This window comes from Palaemon carinicauda, chromosome 21, assembly GCF_036898095.1.
Source record: "Palaemon carinicauda isolate YSFRI2023 chromosome 21, ASM3689809v2, whole genome shotgun sequence".
Classification (NCBI taxonomy): domain Eukaryota; kingdom Metazoa; phylum Arthropoda; class Malacostraca; order Decapoda; family Palaemonidae; genus Palaemon; species Palaemon carinicauda.
The window spans coordinates 95325267-95348074 of record NC_090745.1 but is presented as its reverse complement, the minus strand read 5'-3'; the positions used below and the strand labels follow the sequence as shown (position 1 = coordinate 95348074).

The 22808-nt window shown below is 39.1% G+C and overlaps 1 protein-coding gene across 5 annotated transcripts in view; it reads left to right on the top strand.

Annotated features, from left to right (window-relative positions):
• The window catches only part of LOC137615331 (protein ST7 homolog), a 105649-nt gene that overhangs the window by 66110 nt on the left and 16731 nt on the right, over positions 1-22808 (top strand). For all 5 annotated transcript variants that reach the window (XM_068345128.1, XM_068345124.1, XM_068345127.1 and 2 more), the window contains 4 exons: positions 320-417; positions 1612-1802; positions 15687-15789; positions 20363-20470. In XM_068345128.1, coding sequence (XP_068201229.1) covers positions 320-417; positions 1612-1802; positions 15687-15789; positions 20363-20470 — 500 coding nt within the window. The remainder of the gene's footprint in view (positions 1-319; positions 418-1611; positions 1803-15686; positions 15790-20362; positions 20471-22808) is intronic.

Genomic DNA, 22808 nt, shown 5'->3' with positions numbered 1-22808 from the left:
GAATTATTTTATGGAGTACTTTATTAATTTATTGTACAATATCATACCTTTCTTGTAATCTAGTCAACATTGTATTTAGGAAAAGATTTGTAAATAAAAGCTTTAGTTTTTATGCATTTATTAATTAATTATGATTGTACAATGAGACAGTATAGTCTCATTTTGAGAGACTCGCTGCCCTCACCAAGTTTTTCTTGTAAGGATCCCAATAGGCTTTAATTGTTGAAATTAAGCCATTTATATGAGATTGGAATAATTACAGTTTAGTTCATTAGGTGAAAGTTTGGAATTATTAAATATATTAAGATATGTTTTCCAGGACGAGATACAAATGTATTTATATACATAAAGAGAAGGTTGGCCATGTGTGCGCGCAAGCTAGGCAAAATGAAAGAAGCTGTTAAAATGTTTCGCGATGTAAGTATAGTGTGCGCAGATTTTTCTGGATTAGTTAGGTTATGGAAGACTGGGTTATTTCTTGACATTATTGTTGGGACAGTTAGTAAGTTTCATGCTTCATATACTTTTGTAATTATTTGATATTGTTCTTGACGATTATTCATCATAGGGTGTAAATGGGAGGACACATCAGCTGTATTTTTGTTTTTAGTTTAATTTACCATGAAAAATTTTAGATATTCAGTCATAGTACCAAAGATTCTCTGAAGTCTGATTCCCTAAAGACGTTTGATGTCTGTATGAAAGGTAATTGGTAATTTATATTTAGCTGGCCCTTGGTGCCTTACACTTGTATCTTCTGATTTCTTACCTTATGATTTTCTGTTATTATTCCAATTACAATAAACTGCTTATATGATATTGTGTGAACAAAATGACTTGCCTATAAATAAGAAATAATGGAACGTAATGAAGTATAAGTCAAATCAGGATATTAATATTGTTATGAGAGAAATTAAGGAGTAACAAATGGAGTTACTTTTTTAGAGAGTAACAAACCTTTCTTTCAAGCTAATTGAGAAATTAGGAATAAAGAAATGCTAAAAGTCAAAATGCTATTATTGAAATGCAAATCCAATGAGATCCTGATAAAAAAGACTGTTCACGCCTCCCCCACAATTTTTAGTTCCCAAATGACTAGGAACATCTTTTAGGAGCATAGCTAATGGGTTTTCTTGATAAAAGTTAATGGGAAATTAACTTCCAATACAAGTAGGGAAAATATAAATGCTGATATTAACGAGATGAAAGACTTTTGGCCCACTTTCAGAGAAAGCATAGATGGTTATCTAAATTGAAAATGTAAGATTTACTCTAAGAGTATTTACCATTTAAAAGATAAGATTTGAATGCGCCCTAGATGTTACTTTTACTTTTTAGCTGTTGGACATATAATCACTCATTTGAATTTTTAACAAGTACAGTATCTCTGAAAGAGCCAAATTACTTTTGAACATTTGCAAGAAATGCTGTCATTATTTTTTATATTCTTTTAGACCTAAACATGTATGTACAATAATATAGTAGCAGATATAAGATTTATGGTGATATAGATTCTTGTTTATATACCATGTTAATACTATCATAAAAAGTTGAAAGTGTAATGGTGTATTTTATCATTTTATTTTGATTACTAAGGAATTGCTTTTTCAGTTAACTAAAGAAGTTCCACCTATCATGAATGTTTTAAATCTTCATGAGAATCTACTTGAAGCATTATTGGAAGTGGGTGCATATGCAGATGCTCAAGCCGTCCTTGCAAAGTATGATGACATAGCGCTTCCAAAATCAGCGACTATATGCTATACAGCAGCGTTGTTAAAAGCTAGAGCGGTAGCAGATAAGTAAGTCATGACTTATTCTTCTAGATTTTTCTATTATATCAAAAAGGTAAAACTTTAGGAGTTACTACAGTAATTCTTTAAGCTTTAATTTTAACCTATAATATCTAAAGAATTTTCATAGTACAGTGGTTGATAATTTTCATTAAATTGTAGCTCTACAGTACAATCAATTCATGGGTCTTAACAGCATTCCTTTAAACCCAAAATACACCCTCATTTTAGTCTTATTCATTTACATGTCCACTTCCTTCCTTCTACCTTTTTTCAACGTTTACTTCATACTGTAACTTTGGGTTTTTCTACAAGTTGAACCTTGTTGATGAATGGCCTTTTCAGTCTAGTACCAGGCCATATAGCCCAAATTTTGTACATTTATATACACACTTTCAAGTTTGTATTTGCCTGTTATTGGGAAAATTTGACAGCCAAACCAGCAAATTGCCTTTGCCAGTGGTGAGCTAAATTGCCAGGTGGTGCCTGTAAGAAGTAAGTTTACCTTGGTGGATCCATAGAAGGCTTTCACACCTCTCAGTTCATTATAGCACAGTTCTTATCAGGAACTTGCAATGACTAGCTTGTAGCCCTTCAATGAGCTACCTACTGTAACATTTACAGGTTTAAAATATTTACAATCAAGCTGATAAAACTTAACCCTTTTACCTCCAAGGCTATTTGGAACTTTCCAACCCTTAACCCCCAGGCGTTTTTCTTTTTCAAGCACGTTCTGCAATATTTTTTTTTTAAATTGCGCTGACAGCCTTAATTTTCGTCATAGAGAGGTCAGGTTGGTCTCATTTTTTGGAAAATGCCTAAAGTTTATCATAAAGTTATCAAAAAAATGCAAATAGCAGTTTTTTGCAAGGACGTACCGGTACGTTCATGGGGATTAAGGGATGAGTTTTGTGAAACGTACCTGTACGTCCATTGGGGGTAGAAGGGTTAACAGAACCAGTTTCATGGAATGTTAGTTATGGTTTTCATGAAAACATAAAATTGTGTCAATGCTGAAGGCTATTCTTGCAGAAATTTGTGAATACTGTATAGTGTCCTTGTTAAAAGGAAACTAGATGCTTCGGAACTATCATAGGCATGAGTCGAAGAAAATCAAACTTTTAAATATTTAACTTAGCCGGTGAATATATAATAGCTGCAACTCTGTTGCTCGACAGACAAAAAACAGTAAAAACTCGCCAGCGATCGCTATACAGGTTGCGGGTGTGCCCACCAGCGCCAACTGTCGGCCAGATACCACTCTCTCGATGTAAACAAAGACTCAATTTCTTCTCTGTCGACGTGTCGACAAGACGTACTTTTACTCGCTGTAGAACCTGGAGTTTTCTCAACATATTTGGTGAAGTACTTCATTTTGGTTTGAGCTTTCGCAGTGCAGGTGTTTTATCTTCATCTTAAATCTTGAACTCGTTTTGGATAGATTTAATTTTTGGTGACAAAGAGAGTATGGACTTTCTTTGACTTTTAAATGGCCGACCCTTCCCTTAGACGGAAGTGTGTTTAGGCTTTTAGTAATTATCTTATCACGTTATAAATTAATTATAGATTTTCCTCTATATATTTTATTTCTCACCGCCTTTATTAGGCCTCTTCGATTAACTTTCCATTTATAATAAACATAAAAAATAAATTTTAATGTTTTGTTTATATGCGACCTTTCCTGAGAGTAGGCGGTCCTAACTTGGAAACCGGAGTTAAACAACGTTGAGCCCTTTCAATCGTAAATAGCTTTTAAAGAGCTAATGATTTAAAACTTTTTAAATGAATATTTTTAATAAATATTTTATGAAAGATTTTCTTTGAATAGTCTTCGTACTGTTTTCAAAGATGAACTAACGTTTAGTTTATTTATGCTACGCAGTTTGCGCTCTATCGTTACGATAGAGAAAGAGAGTATCACGGTTTCACTTTGCAGAAAGAGTAAATCGATTCTGACGTTTTGTTCATTCTTCTTTCAAAGCTTAAATGTTTTAAATTCTATTTTAAAGGAACTTTTTAATTGAAAAACCTTTCAGTTTTTTCCTTTGGTCAAATAACATGTTTTTTTTTTTTTTTTTTGACGAAACGTAATTGGGCTCTTCTCTTAGGTGCGAAATCAAGAGAGAGAGAGAGAGAGAGATAGAGACGGAGGGAGAGAGAGGAGAGAAAACGTTCCGTTCAGGCGGGTAACGTTGTTCTCGAGTTACTCTCGTCCCTAGTCTCTGTACGGGGAGAAAGGATAAAACGTTTTTAGTTTTATTCTCGTCCCCAGGCAATGTACGGTGAGAGATTGAAAACGTAGTTTTGAATGAACTAGTGTTTATTCTCTTCCCCAACCACTGAATTTTTTATCTTAAAAGATGTTTACTGTTTTTTTGCTGGTATTAATGTGCTTGCATTATACGACTGATTTCGCATTTACTACCTTTTGATGAGGGTAGAATTGCGTGCTTCAGTTAGAAATCAGTAAAAGTTTCGATTTCAGTGAAATAAGTGCAAAACAGAAAATCGTAGTGATAAAGTGATATTGCGCAAAGTGTTACAGTGTTGCGTCCGAGGGTTCGTCTGTTCGTGCCTGTCGTTCACCTAGTCCGGGACCTCTTGCAAGCTCCCAAGCCCAGGGGAGAAGTAATGTCGTACGACTTATGGGTTCGAGAGGCCTTGATCAGCGAACAGACGTTTCCCTCTATGGTATCGGGTGTATCTTACCAAGATCTCCCCTACCATAAGGCGAGAGAGACAATTTTCTCCTCGTCATCCGAAGGCTTTTCGCATAAGAAACCTGAAACAAGGTTTCGAGGCCCTTAAGCGAAAGTCAGTCCTTTCAGGACAGGTCCAGCGTCCTGGTTGCAGCCATTAGGACAGCTCTGACCCTATGCAGTCATCGGATAACTGCTCGCCGCCTAACAAAAGCGTAACACAGACTCCGAGAGTCTTTTTGTTGGCAAAGTGTTGCGGTTACAGACGTTACCCTCGTCTCTTACCGCAACTATTTCCGTTGATCCTAAATGGGTTGTACGGCAAGACATGCAGAATAAGCTTGCCTCCCTTATGGAAGACTATTTTGCCGATTAGTCCGTTGAGCCTAGACGTTTATCTCATCGAGATCCTGGCTTTCAGCCAACCTAACGTTCCTTTGTGCGTCCTGTTGACGTTGGCGTAGCTAAGTCACGTCAGTCAGGTTGTTTAGAACCACACTCGATGCGGTCTCGTGTGGATTTTCAGCCACATTTGGACGTTAGGCCACTTGCTGATGCTCCTGTTGACGTTCAGGACGTTCGCTAACAATCGGAGTTGACTTGTTTTGACGCTGTGCGTCAACCTCCGCATTCTAGAGTTGTTTTGACTGCTCAGTCTAGGCGGTCAAAGCAGTCTCGAGTGGACGCTGTGCGTCCTCGCGCACCTGTTGTTGTTGACAGTTCACAGACTGTCAAGCAGTTACATGACGTTGCGTCCTGGTATCTCGCACCTGTTGTTGTTGACAGTTCACAGACTGTCAAGCAGTTACATGACGTTGCGTCCTGGTCCGCTACTAATGCACCAGTGCGTGTGGACTCTGCTTGTAAAGCATTGCCACCACGGTAGGTCTCTCCCTTGCTTGAGACTCAGCTATTATCGGACAAGGTTCCTTTAGATGAGGAAGTTGCTGTTCCCCCTCCTACTGATATTCCCTTGAGGACTCTGTCAGACGGAGAGGAGCCTAAAGCTGCTTAGCCCTCTATGGACTTTAAATAAATCATGCTGATTTTTAAGGATCTTTGTCCGGATCTTTTTGTAACTGCTGCTCCTCGTTCGCCTAAACGTCAGAGCTTACACTAGGCCTAGCTACTTCGAAGCCGTCGTTTTATAAGCTAGTGCTCTCTCGCTCTCCTAGAGAGCTTTACGTTTGCTAGGCGACTGGTTTATCACCAGGAGGAGTTTGGGGGATACAGCCTTTGCTTTCCCTTCTTTTAAACTGGCTTATAGAGCGAGAGTCTGATATGACACGAGAGAAGTTCTCGGCTTGGGAGTTCCTGCCTCTGCCCAGATAGACTTCTCAAATCTCGTAGACTCTCTCTGGCGCCTGGCCAGGAGACGCTCCAAGATTTTACAGGTCAACTTCACAGCTGTTTTCGAGCCTTTGAAGTTTTGCTATACAATTATGTCATGCATAAACAAGGCTTTCAGGGATGGCTCCAATGATCTGACAGCCACGTTCTCTGCAGGGACAAGTCCCTCAGGGATGGCTCCATGATTTGGCAGCCATGTTCACTGCAGGAGTACGTAAGAGGCAAGTGCACTCAATGTGTTCATTGTCAAGACAAACTTCACGATGAAGTCTACCAGGCTGTCTTGACAGCATTTATGGAAGGCGACTGGATGGTCTCTCTCGACCTTCAGGAGGCATACTTCCACATTCCTATACACCCGGATTCCCAACCGTTTCTGAGGTTTGTTTACAGGAATGTGGGGTACCAGTTTCGAGCTATCGGAGATCAGAGCCTACCTGTACTTGGACGACTGGCTTCTCAGAGCCTCTTCCAGTCATCGCTGTCTGAAGGATCTCAATTGGACTCTAGATCTGGCCAAGGAATTGGGACTCCTAGTCAATTTGGAAAAGTCACAGCTGGTCCCATCCCAAACTATTCTGTATTTAGGGATGGAGATTCACAGTCAAGTTTTTCGGGCTTTTCCGTCGGCCCCCAGAATAGATCAAGCCCTGCTCTCCATCCAGAAGATGCTGAAGAAAGAATGCTGCTCAGTCAGGCTGAGGATGAGTCTGGTAGGGACGCTGTCATCCCTGGAGCAATTTGTCTCGCTAGGAAGGCTACACCTCCGTCCTCTTCAATTCCATCTGGCTTTTCACTGGAAAAAGGACAAGACGCTAGAGGCGGTCTCGATCCCGATTTCCGAAAAGATAAAGTCTTGTCTGACTTGGTGGAAGGACAATATCAGCCTACGAGAGGGTCTTCCCCTGGCAGTTCAGATACCCGACCACGTTCTCTTCTCGGACGCATCGGACTTGGGCTGGGGCGCGACGCTGGACGGTCGGGAATGCTCAGGTCTGTGGAACTCGAGTCAGAGGAGCATGCATATCAACAGCAAGGAGCTTTTGGCGGTTCATCTGGCCTTGATAAGCTTCGAGAATCTCCTTCGAGGCAAGGTGGTGGAGGTAAACTCGGACAACACCACGGCCTTGGCGTACATTTACAAACAGGAAGGTACCCACTCACTGACTTTGTACGAGGTCGCAAGGGACCTGCTCATCTGGTCAAAAGATCGAGGCATCTCCCTAGTAACGAGGTTCATCCAGGGCGACTTGAACGTCATAGCAGATTGTCTCAGTCGGAAAGGTCAAGTAATTCCAATCGAATGGACCCTCCACAAGGATGTGTGCAAGAGACTTTGGGCGACTTGGGGTCAACCCACCATAGATCTCTTTGCAACCTCGCTGACCAAGAGGCTTCCAATCTATTGCTCTCCAGTCCCGGACCCAGCAGCAATACATATAGATGCCTTCCTCCTAGATTGGTCACATCTGGATCTTTACGCATTCCCACCATTCAAGATTGTCAACAAGGTACTGCAGAAGTTCGCCTCTCACGAAGGGACAAGGTTGACGTTAGTTGCTCCCCTCTGGCCCGCGAGAGAATGGTTCACCGAGGTACTTCGATGGTTAGTAGACGTTCCCAGAAGTCTTCCTCTAAGAGTAGACCTTCTACGTCAGCCACACGTAAAGAAGGTACACCAAAGCCTCCACGCTCTTCATCTGACTGCCTTCAGACTATCGAAAGACTCTCGAGAGCTAGAGGCTTTTCGAAGGAGGCAGCCAGTGCGATTGCTAGAGCAAGGAGAGCTTCTACCATTAGAGTCTACCAATCGAAGTGGGAAGTCTTCCGAGACTGGTGCAAGTCAGTTTCTGTATCCTCGACCAGTACCTCTGTAGCCCAAATAGCTGATTTTCTCTTATACCTGAGAAAAGGACGATCCCTTTCAGCTCCCACTATCAAGGGCTACAGAAGCATGTTGGCATCGGTCTTCCGGCATAGAGGCTTAGATCTTTCCAACAATAAAGATCTGCAAGACCTCCTTAAGTCTTTCGAGACCACTAAGGAGCGTCGTTTGGCTACTCCTGGGTGGAATTTAGACGTGGTCCTAAGATTCCTCATGTCAGACAGGTTTGAGCCTTTACAGTCAGCCTCCCTGAAAGATCTCACTCTTAAGACTCTTTTCCTGGTATGCTTAGCCTCAGCTAAAAGAGTCAGTGAGATTCATGCCTTCAGCAAGAACATCGGATTTTCGTCAGAAAAAGCCACTTGTTCTCTGCAACTTGGTTTCCTAGCCAAAAATGAGCTATCTTCTCGTCCTTGGCCTAAATCTTTCGATATTCCCAGCTTATCGGAGATCGTAGGCAATGAACTAGAAAGAGTCTTATGCCCTGTTAGAGCTCTTAAGTTCTACTTAGCTCGTACTAAACCTTTACGAGGCCAATCTGAAGCGTTATGGTGTTCGGTTAAGAAACCATCCTTGCCTATGTCAAAGAATGCTTTGTCATGTTTTATCAGATTGTTAATACGAGAAGCTCATTCACACTTGAGTGAGGAAGACCGATCTTTGCTTAAGGTTAAGACGCACGAAGTTAGAGCTGTAGCAACTTCCATGGCCTTTAAGCAAAATAGATCTCTGCAAAGTATCATGGACGCAACCTATTGGAGAAGCAAGTCAGTGTTCGCGTCATGTTACTTAAAAGATGTCCAGTCTCTTTACGAGAACTGCTACACACTGGGACCATTCGTAGCAGCGAGTGCAGTAGTGGGTGAGGGCTCAACCACTACAATTCCCTAATTCCATATCCTTTTAATCTGTCTCTTGAAATGTTTTAATGTTTTTATGGGTTGTCCGGAAGGCTAAGAAGCCTTTCGCATCCTGGTTGATTTGGCAGATGGTCAAAGTCATTTCTTGAGAGCGCCCAGATTAGGGGTTTGATGAGGTCCTGTTGTATGGGTTGCAGCCCTTGATATTTCAGCTCCTGGGGGTCTGTCAGCATCCTAAGAGGATCGCGGGGCTCCGTAAGGAAGACGTACTTACAAGGCAGAGTAATCGTCTAAGTCGGCTTCCTTACCAGGTACCTATTTATTTTGGTTTTGTTATATTGATAACTGTCAAAATGAAATAAAAAACTCTTAGCTTATACGATGTAAACATATTTAACTGGTCTCTACCCACCACCCTGGGTGTGAATCAGCTATTATATATTCACCGGCTAAGTTAAATATTTAAAAATGATATTTTAATTATAAAATAAATTTTTGAATATACTTACCCGGTGAATATATAAATTAAACGACCCTCCCTTCCTCCCCAATAGAGACGCAGTGGGATGAGAAGAAATTGAGTCTTTGTTTACATCGAGAGAGTGGTATCTGGCCGACAGTTGGCGCTGGTGGGCACACCCGCAACCTGTATAGCGATCGCTGGCGAGTTTTTACTGTTTTTTGTCTGTCGAGCAACAGAGTTGCAGCTATTATATATTCACCGGGTAAGTATATTCAAAAATTTATTTTATAATTAAAATATCATTTTTAAAAAGCTGGGAACTGGGAGCAAGAATTAATTCTGTGAACCTCATAGTACTTCTTCACTAGAAGCTTAGATTTAATCAACATTTAGCCGTAAAATTTACGAATAAAAAATTCCATTTGCTTTATCTTCTTTAAACACAAGCCCTTATGAAAAGGAAGGACCATTCAAGTGGTAACTTACGCACCAGTGTTTCTTTGTCTCTTCTGTTTCTCAGCCGTGTGAGTTGTGTTCAAATGCTTTTTAGATTGTTTACCTATTAGTGTGCATTAAGATGTCTTTCCTTGATATTTTTAGGAATTACTGCATAGAGTGTGCACAGAAATTGTTTCTGGGAGATCATGATCCACATTACCTATGTGTATTGTATCGGGATTATACTGTACAGTGATGCCTCAGGATACGAAATTAATCCGTTCAGGATGCGGTTTCGTATCCTGATATTTTCGTATCCTGAGTCGCGTTTTACATGTAAATAGCCTAATCCGTTCCAAGCCTTATAAAAAGTCACCTTTTTCTTTCATAAACACGCTAAACTGTAGTAATAAACATGCATTGCAGCCATTTCTATCATTCAATAATTAACACAACCGTTAAAAACAGCCTAATCCATTCCAGAAACCACTATGAGATTATTCAATAATGTACAGTACGTAGTTATAGCCAAGTTATCCCCCCCAAGCCCAAAGAAAACGGTCCGTTTTCTTTACTACGGTACGATACTGTATAGAAGTTACGGTACTGTATGTACGTAAAGCATTTAGATCAGTGAAGGTGTATTGTTACTGTACCTGTACGTACACCTAAATTAATGATTGATACTGTACCTGTACACTGAAAAAAAGGTTACAGTTAATTAGTGTAACAAAAAAGTTGAAACTTACCTTTTGAGTGAGACGATGTCCGATAGCGAAGTCGCGGCAGAGGAGGATGGCATAAGGCAGAAAACGTAACAAGTGACAGACTACGTACAGTAATTTACACACTTAACACATTAACACTTAAACTTTACAAAATAAAAAAAATGGCAGAAATAATTAACACTTAACATTACGTATGGAAAACTATAAAATGAAAGAAAAAATTACTTTAACACTTAACGGTAACATAAAACTTAAAATTGAATTTTTTTTTTTTTTTTGCCTTTTTATAACTTTACGTTTTTCTTATTTTCTAAATCTCTTCTACTTCTTCATCACTTTCTTTTTTCTGTTTCTTTTCTTTACTTTCACCTTCTACTTCTTCATCTCTTTCTTTTTTCTGTTTCTTTTCTTTACTTTCACCTTCGTCTTGGCCTACCAATACCGCTGGCCTCTTTAATAAGAAACTATCCATTGAAGCTTGTTTCTGCCTACTTTTCAACACATTTCTAAAATGCGTTAGGCAAACGTCATTGCAGTGTTGAAGCGCACGGTTGGTATAAACTTTTTCTGGATGTTCCTTTTCGACGTAGTCTGCCATTTTATGGAAACATGCAAGAATTTCCTTAATGTCTGCCGTTTTCAAAGGTGCAACATCCTCCTCATCACCGCTAGAGAACTGCTCTTGAACATCACTCACTTGCATCGTCTCCAACTCCTTCAAGTCGTCCGTCGTCAACTCCTCGTGGTGCTCCTCGATAAGTTCATCGATATCTTCCGCGCTAACTTCCAGCCCCATGGACGTACCAAGATGTACGATGTCAGCCACCTCAGACTGCTGAATTGGTTCAGGATCGTCAACGATCTCGGCTTCTCCTCCAGGCTTCCCGAACCCCTCGAAGTCTCGTGCAGAGACAGCATCGGGCCACAGCTTCCTCCAAGATGAGTTTAGGGTACGCCTCGAAACTTCCTGCCAAGCGAGATCGATGAGTTTGAGGCATATCACGATGTTGAAGTGATCTTTCCAAAATTCACGCAGAGTGAGGTTTGTACTCTCTGTGACTTGGAAACATCTCTTGAAGAGATGCTTCGTGTACAATTTTTTAAAATTAGAAATAACTTGCTGGTCCATGGGCTGGAGGAGAGGGGTGGTGTTAGGCAGTAGATACAGGACCTTTATGAAGGAATACTCGGCCAGAAGATATTCCTCGAGGCCAGGAGGGTGAGCTGGAGCATTGTCCAACACCAGCAGACATTTCATAGGGAGGCGCTTTTCTTCCAAATATTTTCGGACAGTCGGACCGAAGCAGACATTCACCCAATCAATGAACAGTTGCTTCGTTACCCAGGCTTTTGCATTCGCCTTCCACATCACGGGAAGGTTCTCCTTAATAACTTTGTGGGCTTTGAAGGCTCGGGGATTTTCTGAATGGTACACCAGCAGGGGCTTTATCTTGCAGTCCCCACTGGCGTTTGCACAAAAAGCAAGGGTAAGCCTGTCCTTCATAGGCTTATGTCCGGGTAGCCTCTTCTCCTCCGCCGTGATGAATGTCCGACGAGGCATTTTCTTCCAGAAAAGCCCAGTTTCGTCACAATTGAAAACTTGCTGCGAAGTGTAGCCTTCCTGCAGAGTCAACTCCTCGAACGTTTTAACAAAGGCTTCGGCAGCCTTCGTGTCCGAGCTGGCTGCCTCCCCATGCCGTACCACTGAATGGATGCCAGTCCTTTTCTTGAACTTCTCAAACCACCCACGAGAAGCCTTAAACTCTGGGGGTTCCTGCTGGGATGTTCCTTCTCCTGCTCCTTCTTCGGCCTGAGCATGCACGAGATCACCGAAAATGGCGGAGGCCTTCTGGCAAATTGTAGTCTCAGTGATGGTGTCTCCTGAGATCTCTTTGTCCTTGATCCACACAAGAAGCAGCCTCTCCATCTCGTCATGCACGTGCGTTCTCTTGTTGGAGAAAATAGTGACGCCCTTAGAAGGTGTTGCTGCTTTGATGGCCGCCTTCTGCTTCAGGATGGTGCCTATCGTAGATGGATTCCGGCCATACTCCTTGGCGATCGCACTTAAACGCATGCCAGACTCGTACTTTTTAACGATTTCAAGTTTCGTCTCCATCGAGAGCATCGTCGTCTTCTTTCCTTCGGCAACATTCTTGGGACCCATGGCTTCAGTAATACGTAATATAATACACTACGTAACGTTATATACAGTCTATGTATAGTAAACACTAATACAGTACAGTGCACAGTAACGAAAGTTTATTAACGATAACACGTGGCGTACGAATGTACTGTATATTAACACAAAGTCAAACAAGCGAAAGCACACAACACAATGTCTGTTAACAATACCGCGGTCGGAACGAAAAGAGAGAGAGAGAGATGAACGCCCGTGCGTAGGCAAGCTGGGATAGTTGCCGACCAATAGGAAAGCAGGATCTTATGGTGTCAGCTAGCGTCTGAGTAGGGATATAACCAATGGGTGAGCGGGAGGCTGTAAGTGAGTCTACCCAAGTTCAAAGTCTGGCGGCGCGCGCTTTTTAAAATTACTCTCGGCGAAGAGTTGGGATCTCGTAAGGTTTTCGTATCCTGAAATTTTATCCGTATCCTGGGGCATAAAAATCTTCGAATCACTTTTCGCATCCTGAATTTTTCGTAAGCAGAAACTTTCGTATCCAGAGGTATCACTGTACTATGATTTAGATTAAAATTGAGGAGAGTGCGCTTCTTTCACGATACCTCTCATGAAGTGTTTCAATGGTTGTCAGTCAAATTAATAGTTATTATTATCTCTAACTATATAACTAGGCTACAACCCTAGTTGGAAAAATAGCCTAGTGAGGAAAGGAAATAAAGAAATAAATAAACTACAAGAGAACTAATGAACAATTAAAATCAAATATTTTAAAAATTTTAACAACATTGAAATAGATCTTTCATATATAAACTATAAAAACTTAAAAACAGTAAAGGGAGAGAAATAAGATAGTGTGCCCGAGAGTACCCTAAAGCTAGAGAACTCTACCCCAAGACAGTGGAAGACCATGGTACAGAAGCTATGATACTACCAAAGACTAGAGAACAGCATTTTGATTTTGGAGTGTCTCTCTCCTAGAAGACCTCCTTACCATAGCTAAAGAGTCTCTTCTACCCTTACCAAGAGGAAAGTAACCACTGAACAATGACAGTGCAGTAGTTAACTCGTTGAGCGAAGAAGAATTGTTTGATAATCTCAGTGTTGTCAGGTGTATGAGGACAGAGGAGAATGTGGAAAGAATAGGTCAGACTATTCGGTGTATGTGTAGGCAAAGGAAAAATTAGCCATAACCAGAGAGAGGAATTCAATATTGTATTGTCTGGCCAGTCAAACAACCCAATAACTCAATCTAGGGGTATTATCTCAATGGGTGGCACAAAAGGAAACTTGCTGTTAGTTCATGTGGAAAGTGAGGGAAGGCTACGCTAGTTGATTATAGCAAGGAAGATGATAATGACGATACAGTAATGACACTGAATATTTATATCCATAAATTGTTGTTTTTTTTAGGATTTGTCATTCCTCATTGATAGGTAACACTATAAGAATTTTTTATTTCAAATGTGGAAGGAGGCCAGAATGCCAAGAATATATTTTTATAAATAATCTCTGATAGTTAGGTACATAAGCTCTCTCTTGGCAGTTATAATTTAAGCCAGTATGATACTAAACTGTATGGATTTTTTTTGCTTACAATGTTGTAAATATACCCTAAATACTGTTATTGTGTTTTAAATTTATAATACATTAAAGTAGTGAATGTATTGTACTGCATTTTAAAAACAAAATACTGTACAGTAGTACAGTACATTACAATCTTATATTGGCAGTGATAAAATCCCCTACCTCCCCCTCTCTAAAATGGGGTAAGCTTGTGGAATTTAATTGTTTATTATATTATAGGTTTGATTTCTTGCTTCCTTTCTTGAAATCATGTGGGATTCTGGATTGTTAAAATTATACATATAGTTAGAATTTATGTAAAATGTATATACTGTAAATGTATATTTATGAACAAGCACAATTTATGTAATGACTTTCCGTAAGTTGTCAATAGGTAACTTGTTTACCATTAATGTTATGTTGGAAATTGATTTCATCCTCAGGGATGATTTCATTGCAGAGGAAGGCAATGTAGAAGTTATTGTATTGAATTTTGTTGGCATTAGTTTTAGCATTACAGAACATATTTTAAAGCGTGGTAAAAATCATAGAGAGATTATTTTTGCATAACCCGTTCAATCATCACAGATTTCAGCCAGCTTGTATTAGAAGAGTTCAAACAAGTTTTTACTGTGTAATTTATTTAAATTATTACCCCAGGTATCTATGCAAGTAGCATTATAAAAGTTTGAACCAGAAAAGCCAGTCTTAGGGAAGCTAGAAATCATGGTACAGTACCTTGCACTCACAAATTTCTCAGCAGCTATCTGTAGTTCATTACCATGAACCAGCATACTCATTGATGTTGTTTATGGTACAGTTGGACACAGGAATTCCTGGTACACCTCATTCTGAGGAAATGCACGCTGTCACACCCTTACTACGCGGCGAGTAACCAAACAGATTGTGTAAGGGAAGATGGTATCGGTGGTGGGCGCGGCTATGCAAAGGAACTCTCCGATCAGTATGGGTGTGACAGGGTACATCTCCTCAGAGTGAGGTGTACTAAGAATTGCTGTCTAACTGCACCTGGTAACAGTAACCCGATTGTGCTTTTAAACTTCTCCCGAGGCATGATTTTCTATTCTTTTTTTCTGTATAGACCTTCAGTATATTCTTAGATTTAGAGATGGTATTGACTTATTCCTTGGCAGAAGTGTGTATAAAAACCATTCTTTCTTTAATTTGTCCCAGACCTCGAGCTGTCTGAACTTTTCACCTTCGTGGCAGGCTTAGGTACTATCAGAAGAAAAGCAAACAAACGCCTCAGAAAAATAACATTTCATAGGGCATAACACGAAAGGTAAAGCTTACGTTCACGTGGGTTATTACAGCAAATTATGCCATGGAAGGTCATTATCACAGAGCTATTCATGGGAACCTGTAAGTTGAGTGCCCATGAATCTATACTCAATTTTTTTTAATGAGGCACATTTGCACTGACTCCCAGCGATTCCCTTTTAGCTCGGAAAAGTTTCCTGCTATCTGAATGGTTAGACTTATCTTGTCCAACCAATCAGCGATCAGGAAAGTTTTCCGCGCTAAAAGGGCACCCCTGCGAGTCTGTGCAAATCTGCCTCACTAAAAAGAATTGACTAGTATTTCTCAACAGTAGCACAGGTGAAGTATCTTATGCCCCAGAAGAAGGTTGGAAGTCAGTTAGGGACGGAACTATTGGAGCATTACTGTAAATGTAACTTGATTGTAGTATAGTTATCTCTAATATATCATTTTATGCAACACAGTTGTATTGTTTTGATTAAATTGCAGATTCTCACCTGATATAGCAAGTAAACGTGGTCTCACAGCGGCAGAAATGGCTGCTGTGGAAGCCATACATAGAGCAGTAGAATTTAATCCACATGTTCCAAAGGTGTGTATGCATATTTTTCTATATGTTTAATTTAAATTTAATTATAATAACACTGGTGATTCATGAAAGAATATTGATAATGGTTTTGAACTTTAAAAATATTTCACTAAAAACTCCAGAGCAATATTTTTTTCATATTTGTTCACGTACTATTTTCCATCAAAGGCATTTAGAATCGTGTATTTTGCTACATTGCTATGGAATTTCTCATGACATTATTACTGTAACTTTATTACATTTTAATAAGTTGGATGCACTAGTGATTTTCGCTACACCATAGTATTTCTTTTAATCACAACTCAAATACATTAGCATTTCTTTGTTTTTACTCACAACCCAGTTATGCTAACATTTCTTTACAGTCATCAATTTGCATCTTTGTTACAGGAAGATAAACATGTGTTCTTCCAACCAAAAGTGACAGACAAATTTCTTGGGTTAGATTTTCAGAGCAGGTCCGAGATTGGTATCATTATTGTCTATTAAATTGTTCTTAATATTCTCAAGGCATGTCCTCTTCTAAAATTAGGTATTGTGGTGGTCAATGTAACACTTATCTCTATGGAATTTGCTTTGACCTGCATTCACAGTGTGTAGTGTGTGGATACCGCAGATTTTATGTAGAGAATTGAGGCGAGGGATGTGGGGTCTTGATACCTTTTTCCTTTGTTAAATTTAGTGATGTGTAATGTTTTGGACTTTGGGATTATTATATACCAGAATCAAACACTCTTCTACTTATACTTCACTTTATTCTCTAACTACACATACATACATTCACAGTTGTACCTTAAATATTACTCCAAACTATAAACTCATCTATTTTAGCAATAATTTTATGCCATCAACTGTCTTGATTAATTACAATACAAACTGATATAAACATGACTTTAGCATGTATATGGTACTATATTTTTGCCATAAGTGCAGGATGGTTTTTACTCCTGGAAGAAAGTCTTATTCCACTGCTAAATACAACCATATAATATTAAAAAAAACAATAATTCACTACATTGTTTTTTCAACAAAACATTCCAATATTCAAGCACTGAATAATTTTTGTACTAGTACTGTATAGTGCAGCTTATTCAGACTGTCACCTGTGTTTTCTATTTTTTAATATACAGTTCTCTTTAAACACAATCTTTATCAAAGCTTTCTCTATTTCATTGTCACTTTCATTAAAATACCCCTTTCTATTCTTACTGGCTTTTTACTTTAAATAATTTCCAAAGGCTTATTAAACTCTCTATCCCTGTAAGTGGACTATTAGACTATTAAAAGTTCAGTTTTACCATTCAATAAATCCACATTCTTTTTTTGGGCGCACACAACTAGTATAATCCAATCAGTACTGGGCTCATAAAAATGGCAAATGGAAGGAAAGTTGCAAACATTGGATCCCCTCATCATTCTGGAAAAGAAGACAGAATTGTGAAAAACGTACAAATGGGAGGCAAAATACCAGCTTATTAGATAACGTCTCTAATCTCAACAGAATGGTTTTCTTCTCAACATTCTCAGTTAAACGAAATAACCTGTTCTTTCTTCCATCCAAAAGAATGATTTGATGTCCTCTCTTTATTAGGCTTTACCTTCAGCAAAGAGTGTTAACTCCTTTCAAACATTTCTAAAGAAGTTCAGGCCTCTTCAATCTTTCCTCCAGCAGATGAATGAGCCTTTTGGGCACTTTGTCTTCCTTAAAGAAGCTTGTTCCCCAATCTTGTTCCAGAATGAGACCTCCAGTTCTTTCCGAAAGAATGTTTGATAGTTTCACCTCCCAAGTCTGTTTGCATTCCTTCCTTTCCCGTTTTAGACTAAGTTCTTTTTGGTGAAACCACAGAGATCAATTTGGATAGCTTCCACCTTTCAAGCCTATAGAGCACAATTAAAATATTACGCTTCTAGCCCTAAGGCAGCGCTAACTAGCCAATGGTCTTGTGCCTGGAAGATGATTGATCTAGCAAACAATACAACAGTCCTATTCTATCTTTGTAATTAACATATATACATATACCAAAGGCACTTCCCCCAATTTTGGGGGGTAGCCGACATGAACAATGAAGACAAAACAAAAAGGGGACCTCTACTCTCTACGTTCCTCCAGCCTAACCAGGGACTCAGCCGAGTTCAGCTGGTACTGCTAGGGTGCCACAGCCCAACCTCCCACATTATCCACCACAGATGAAGCTTCATAATGCTGAATCCCGTACTGCTGCTACCTCCGCGGTCATCTAAGGCACCGGAGGAAGCAGCAGGGCGTACCGGAACTGCGTCACAATCGCTCGCCATTCATTCCTATTTCTAGCACGCTCTCTTGCCTCTCTCACATTTATCCTCCTATCACCCAGAGCTTTCTTCACACCATCCATCCACCCAAACCTTGGCCTTCCTCTTGTACTTCTCCCATCAACTCTTTGTAATTAAAGAAGCATAAATTTTGAATCCCTCTTCCTTGCACAAGAGATCCTTTGGTGGACAGAGACAAGAAATCTCTTGCTGATCCCTCAGTTTGATGCAATGAAAGGACTACTGTGAAAGAAGACAACTTGAGCAGATGATACTAACTCTTACCCAAGGAATGTTTATTACAACCTGTCTGCTAACAGATATGAAAGATTTTGGGAAGATCAAATCTAGATCTGTCACTACTCCTCTCGCGCATAAATCAGAAATTTGCTGCACCAGTTATGTACCATATAGTACTGGTAGTTTACATTATGCTTCATGATTTATCAAAACTTGACAATTACATTTTACCCTCATTCACCTTGGTAAGGAAAATCATCACAACGTTTAGAACATCGTCCTTTTTTTAGCCCTAAAAAAATCATTTCCAAATCTTATGGACTCTGATTACAGATTTCCCCTGGTCCTTACCTTCAAGGAGCCTTCTCAAACAGTTTATTCTCAACATTGAAACCCTTCTTGCTTCACTTGATTGCCTGGAGACTTCCCCTGCTGGTCTGAGCAAAGAGGTTTTGAAGAGATTCCAGGTTACATATGATTGCTTATTGCTTCCAAGAGAGAATTCAGCTTCTCCCTGTACCAACAGAAGTGGACAATTTATTCCAACTGGCGTAAGTTGAGAGGAATATCAGTAACCAACATGTCTTTGGACAAAATTATTAGGTTTTCCAATTCCTGAGGTGTTGGCATCTGTGCTTAGGCACAGTGAGTTAGGCAGATGTAATACTGAAATATATGTTGAGACTTCCTTATGAACCCATTTACTCCATTAGGGCTAAAGAACTGTTAACTCTGGCCTCTGCCAAAAGGTTAAGTGAAGTATAAGCTTCGTCTTACAAAGTTGGTCTCGCTCGTAACAAAGCATTCCTGTGTCCTCTACCTGAAGTCACGGACAAGGATGATTTTAAGACCAAAAGCTAACACATGCCTCGCTGCCTGCTCTTGTGAATTTTTGAATGGAGACCCACACTAAATGCTGCTGTGTCTATTTAGGATATTAAAAGCATATTTGGTAAGGATTTTACCCTTACAAATTTAAGAATCTATTCTGCAAAATTATTGATGATCTAGTTCCTATAACTAAAAACACTATGAAGAGCTTGAGCATCGAGGCTCGTGGCAACCTAGATGAATTTTTTCCCACTGCTCTACACAAGATTCCATGACATAATGGGAGTGGCCACATCTCTCATTTTGAAAGGTATCCAAATTGTTTTCAATTCATGCCATATTTTAGGCCCTTTAGATGCTGCTAAGAACATTTTAGCTTGTACCCAGGGGAGATATTTCTTGTCCATTATCATTCTTTTCATTTTTCTGGTGTTTAATCTATGGAACTTTAGTGGTGTATGTTCTTGCATATAGGCAACATAACTTTCAAAGTTTTAGGTTTCATACTAGGGTAATCAGCCCTTTTTTCATTTTACCATATGGTGAAGTCCTTGGAACAGGGATAATTTCCCTTATGGGGCATACTTCTGTAAGACTTGCCTATAGTATTTCTCATGCTACTTGTAGTAAAAAGAGAAGTACCTAGCCTGTCACCATCCTTAAGTTATAACAAGCAGTGACAGCAGAAGTTTAGATTGTACGTGAAAATAATTCACATTTTTTTTTCAGCATTATTTGATTGCTTATTACACTCAAATTATTTTTAAACCATCCCATGTAGATGATCCCTATCTCCTATCCTAGTTGATAGGATATTCGGCCTAGTGAACGTTCTGGGGGGATTCTTTAAAATAAAGTAAATTTTCATAATATTTATTTCATTCCTTACCTAAGACAGTAGTATTTATATACAGTATACCTTCCTACTTTCCCATACCTAATGGGCTCAGAAGCAAAATTCAGGATAGTAAACAAAATGTATCATATTTGAAGCATATAGCCAAATAATGTTGTGTAAACATATAGGTAAGTAATTATTTTAGGAAAATTTGCTTTCTTTCTGTTTACTTAATTTTTTCCCCTAAGTTTTTGGTTTCCAGTTAATGGTTGGAACTTTCTATACTAGTATTCCAATTTTGTTGTAATCTAAACTAAATCACAATTAACTTTATATTTTTATATTAAATCTAATTTATATTTTCATCTGTTCCAGTATCTTTTGGAGATGAAACCTCTTATTCTTCCTCCAGAACACATCCTTAAGAGGGGTGATTCAGAGGCCATCGCATATGCGTTTTTTCATTTACCCCACTGGAAAAGGGTAAGTTGTACACAGTTGGGAAATTTTTTTGAAAGGTTATTTCATTCATATAATAATTTTCAATAAAATATGTCGCACACAGTCCTCATTTGCAGTGGAAATTCCCCTGGCATGCCCACTCTTATGGAGACAGATAAAGTAATGTGGGTAGAGGAAGAACTCTTGATAAAGGAAGAGATAGGACTAGAAGAGTAGAGAAAAAGTGTCTTATGGTAATGGTATATGAATATTACAGGGATGCACTGGTGTAAAAATTAAAGAGGAATAATATTTCTTGAAAGAACTAAGAAAATATTTGAGGTGTTAGAGGACAGGATGAGAAAAATTAGAGCTCAATAACAGAAGCAATGTTAATAAAGGTAATTACAGGAAGAGTACCTTTAAAAGAGGAATACATTTTATTTCATGTTTTTAGATTAGGGAAATGTATTCAATAGTTTACCAAGACAAGTAATCAAATTGGCATGGTGAAGACCCACATTAATGTTGTTATTTTATCAAAACACAAGAATTAGAGTGAAGGCAGTGGTGTGAATATCAGGGTTTGAGATAAATGCTGGAATTCTTCAAGGATCAGCACTGAACCTGTGCTGTTAATCATAATGATGAAAGAAGCCACAGAGAAGTGCAAGAAGTGGGATCTGTTATAGCATAATGATAAATGTAAATTCTAAGTGGGGAGGTGGTGGAAATGTTTAATAGATAAAAGAGTGGAATAGTGAGTTGAAGACTGAAAATCAATATAGGCAAAACAAAGCTAATTGTGACTGGAAAGGAAACCAAGGGAAAACTGTCAGTTAAGTGGCCTTGTGGCTGTTGTCGGAAAGATGTTGATGAACTGTGTGATGTATTATAGATGTAACATTCGATGTACATGGAAAAAACCAAATGAGGAGGATAGAAGAGTTGAAAATTATGTTGTGATAGATGGGTAGGTCTTGGAATAAGTAAAGCATTTCTGTTACCTTCAAAACAGTGCCAGTGAGAGTAGTAGCGCCATAGATGAAATGAACAGGTAGTCATAATACTCTTGAATAAAATGACTTGTAAGTAGAGAGAGCGAAGACTTATGATGGGTACATAAACCTGCACTATATGCAACCAAGCATGAGCTCTGACAAAGAAAACTAAAATCTTTGTAGGAGTGTCATTATAGAAGGTTATGAGTTCATAGCTGGAGTGTGGTGGCAAGATTATATCACAGGTAAAGCAAGTAAAGAAGTGGTGGAGAAATGGGGTGTCAAGAAGCATAAAACATGACTTAGAACTCAAATTAAGGTAGTTTAGACATGTGATGAGAAGGGATGGCGATCTGCTGATCGAGAAGTCATATGAATGGATGACGATCTCTTAGCCAGAACAATAAATATGGAAGTGGTAGGATGGTCTGTAGGAAGCCCAAGGAAATTGCAGAATAATGTGATAGATAAGCCATAGTCCTGATGGAAGCTCAAGCAGACAGAGTACAGGGTAGAAGAGAATAGAGAACTTACTTTGTGTATAATTTTCTAAAATTTAGATCTGACTTAAAAATTATGATGTAGTTAAAAACCCAGGGTGGAATGGATCCGAAGTCCTACAGTGACTAGTGGACATAATTCAAGGTGGTTAAAGGAAACCAAACTTCCCTTCCTGAGAAATGATAGCACAATATTTTTTTAAACAAACTCACATTTAAGTAAAATTTCTTTGATGCACATTGCCAGGTTTGGAGGTGGCCTTAATTTTCTCTGTAAAAACTCCCTCCTCAGAGAGGATTTGCCAGATAATGTTAAATTTGAGGATGCACATTTTTAAAGTCCCAATAAAGCATTTGGAAGGTGTGGATGCAAAAGTTTCTGCAATTGAACAGGCTCATGAGTATGAAAATATTTGCTAATGGTGAGAAAAAGATCTGTAAAAGTTGCCAAGGTTAGCCATACAAAATTGTTTGTAGAAGCAGCAGCCATCAGGAACCACAGCACCTGTATTCTGCTTGAAGTAACAGCCAACCATAAGGTAGACATGAGAAGCCTCCTTTTGTGATCTACTGTTGTTAGGACCTGAGACAAGCTGGGTGCAGTTTCTTCCAACTGAATTTGTGTTTGCTGACAACATTATTTCACAACTTGATGCCGCCTTAATCATTAGGACTATTGATGACCATCTTACAGAGTTTAAACTACAAAATATTTTTTATTCAAGCTAAAATAGTTTTTTTTTTTTATTTATGGTCATGGCTGCTTGCATTTCCTGTATTCCTTTAATGAATCTGCAGTAGCTTTGGTGCAGTATTCTAAAATGTGGAAATTTGAATTAGTCCTGTAGAGAAAGTTTCTGTGTATTCATATACATTTTG